At 53.4% G+C, this 1,817-nt stretch overlaps 1 protein-coding gene across 1 annotated transcript; it reads right to left on the bottom strand.

Moving 5' to 3' along the window:
* Positions 1–318: 318 nt before the first annotated feature.
* J4E93_010227 (uncharacterized protein) lies at positions 319–588 on the bottom strand (the record flags this gene model as incomplete). Its single annotated transcript, XM_049348112.1, has 1 exon — positions 319–588. A coding segment is annotated over one exon (270 nt), but the record flags the coding sequence as incomplete, so codon positions are not given.
* Between the last annotated feature and the right edge of the window lie 1,229 nt (positions 589–1,817).

The following is a 1,817-nucleotide window of genomic DNA, read 5'->3' as shown; positions in this document are numbered from 1 at the left end:
TTAATAAGCTAAGTATAGCGTTAAATTCGCGCAGTAATTCTACACAAAATAACCTACTTAGATTTTATCTAGGCTCTTAGGTAGTAAAGTTTAAAAGCCTTAGAGCTACTACTTTAGGGCTACCCTTTATTTCTTATTAGTGCTTATCGCCCTTACTAAAATTTGCTTAGGGCCAGTGGCCCTAAGCACGTCCTCTAGAGTAGAGTTAACTCTAATACAAGGCTAGGCTGTTTTTCTATTACCTGTTCTAGTTTACTCTCTAAGATAACCTCTATTTACGTAATAGCAAGACTGCAGTTATTATTATTCTAAACTAACTTTAAACAGGCGCAGCATTGCGCCGAAGCAGCCTCGCGCGTTGTCTTGAGCGACACCACTCGCTTTCTTCTCCAAGTGTACCAGCTCTTGCTCTTTCTCCAGCTCCAACTCGTTCGCGCGTCGCACTCTCTCCTTCATGTCTGCGCGATGCATGTCGCCGAGGCCCATCTTTGCTTCTTCGCGTTCTGAGTTCCACTGCGACAGGCTTTCGCGGGTCGGTATCGCGCGCCGTCCGAGTCCAGGGCTACTTCGGTCTGGAGCGATAGCCATGTTGGGGTGACGAACCAGCGGGGGCGGCGAAACGTACTGCGGCGGAGGCCCGTGATACATACCCGGCTGCGCATGAAGATGGAGAGATGAGCGATGCGTCTGCTCTGGGAGAGCGTCTTCGGATGGTGAAGCGCTGAAGCGCGAAGACGATGTACGCTGCTGGCCGCACGACCCCGGCTGAGCAGCTGTGAGTGCAGCAAGTGACTCCGAACGTGCTCTTCGCAATTCGCCTTGGTGATGCTGCTGAGCGGAGCGAGACATGCTGCGTCTCCGGTTCTGTTGTGACAGGTCAACATGAGCAATGCGCGGGGTAGGCAGCGACGCCGAAAGTGCAGTCAGTTCCAGCCGCATCGGGCTCGCTGAGTTCGGTCGCGGGAGGTTCTCGTGGGTCGGAGTGGTCATTTGGCGATATCTCAGCCTCGATGGCAAGGCGACGGGATTCAGTGGAAGTTCAGCTGTGTTTAAGTGTTTATCTAACGAGTCGGAGCTCGTTCCTTGTGCGGCGCGATCGAAAGACCCAGCACTTGGGTACACATCACTAGCCTCAAGACTATGCGACCAGGGACGTGACTGGCTATTTATGGTTCCAACGCTGGATCGCCGGTCAAGAGTGCCGCTTGACGTCGAGGAAAATGAGAAATCGCTCATTGAATAGCCGTTGGCGAGTAATTGGGGATGACTGGAGTATGATCGAAGGTTGGACCGTGAGGTAAAGCGCACTGATTGCCTTTTCATCTTGGAATAATTTCCATCCTGTGGCATGTGTTGCAGTGACTGGCGGCGACGTTCCCGCGACGTTACTGCCCCTCTGTGGTGGAAGCCTGAATGCTCTCGTCGGGCGTTCCAGCCTTCCTCCTCCAGGTTCATCCCTTTGCCATGGAGGCTCTGTGCGTACCGTTCTTGGTGGCTTACTGTAGAATGCCAAAGCGATTGAGGAACTGTAGCTTCGGCTTGAGAGCATTCCGAGCTCGACAAGCGTCGGTATCGACTCGGTTGTTTATTGGTCGTTACAGCATTACGTCCGGCTTTGAGGGCGCGCTCCCGGTCTCGCGGCGGATTCTGTATCGCAGCGGCGAAGGCACGAAGCTCAGGTGTCGCCACGTCAGTCGCATTGAGTTCGCTGATGCTATGGAGAGTGCTCCGCCTTTCCTGCAACTGTTGTAGCGCGGTTTCAGGCTGAACCTTGAGCGATTGAACCTGAGGATGAGGCTTCTGGAGAGGCATGTTGA

This window comes from Alternaria ventricosa, assembly GCF_023758065.1.
Source record: "Alternaria ventricosa strain BMP 2768 chromosome Unknown scaffold_27, whole genome shotgun sequence".
In the NCBI taxonomy this organism is placed as follows: domain Eukaryota; kingdom Fungi; phylum Ascomycota; class Dothideomycetes; order Pleosporales; family Pleosporaceae; genus Alternaria; species Alternaria ventricosa.
This window is presented reverse-complemented; position numbering and strand designations above follow the sequence as displayed.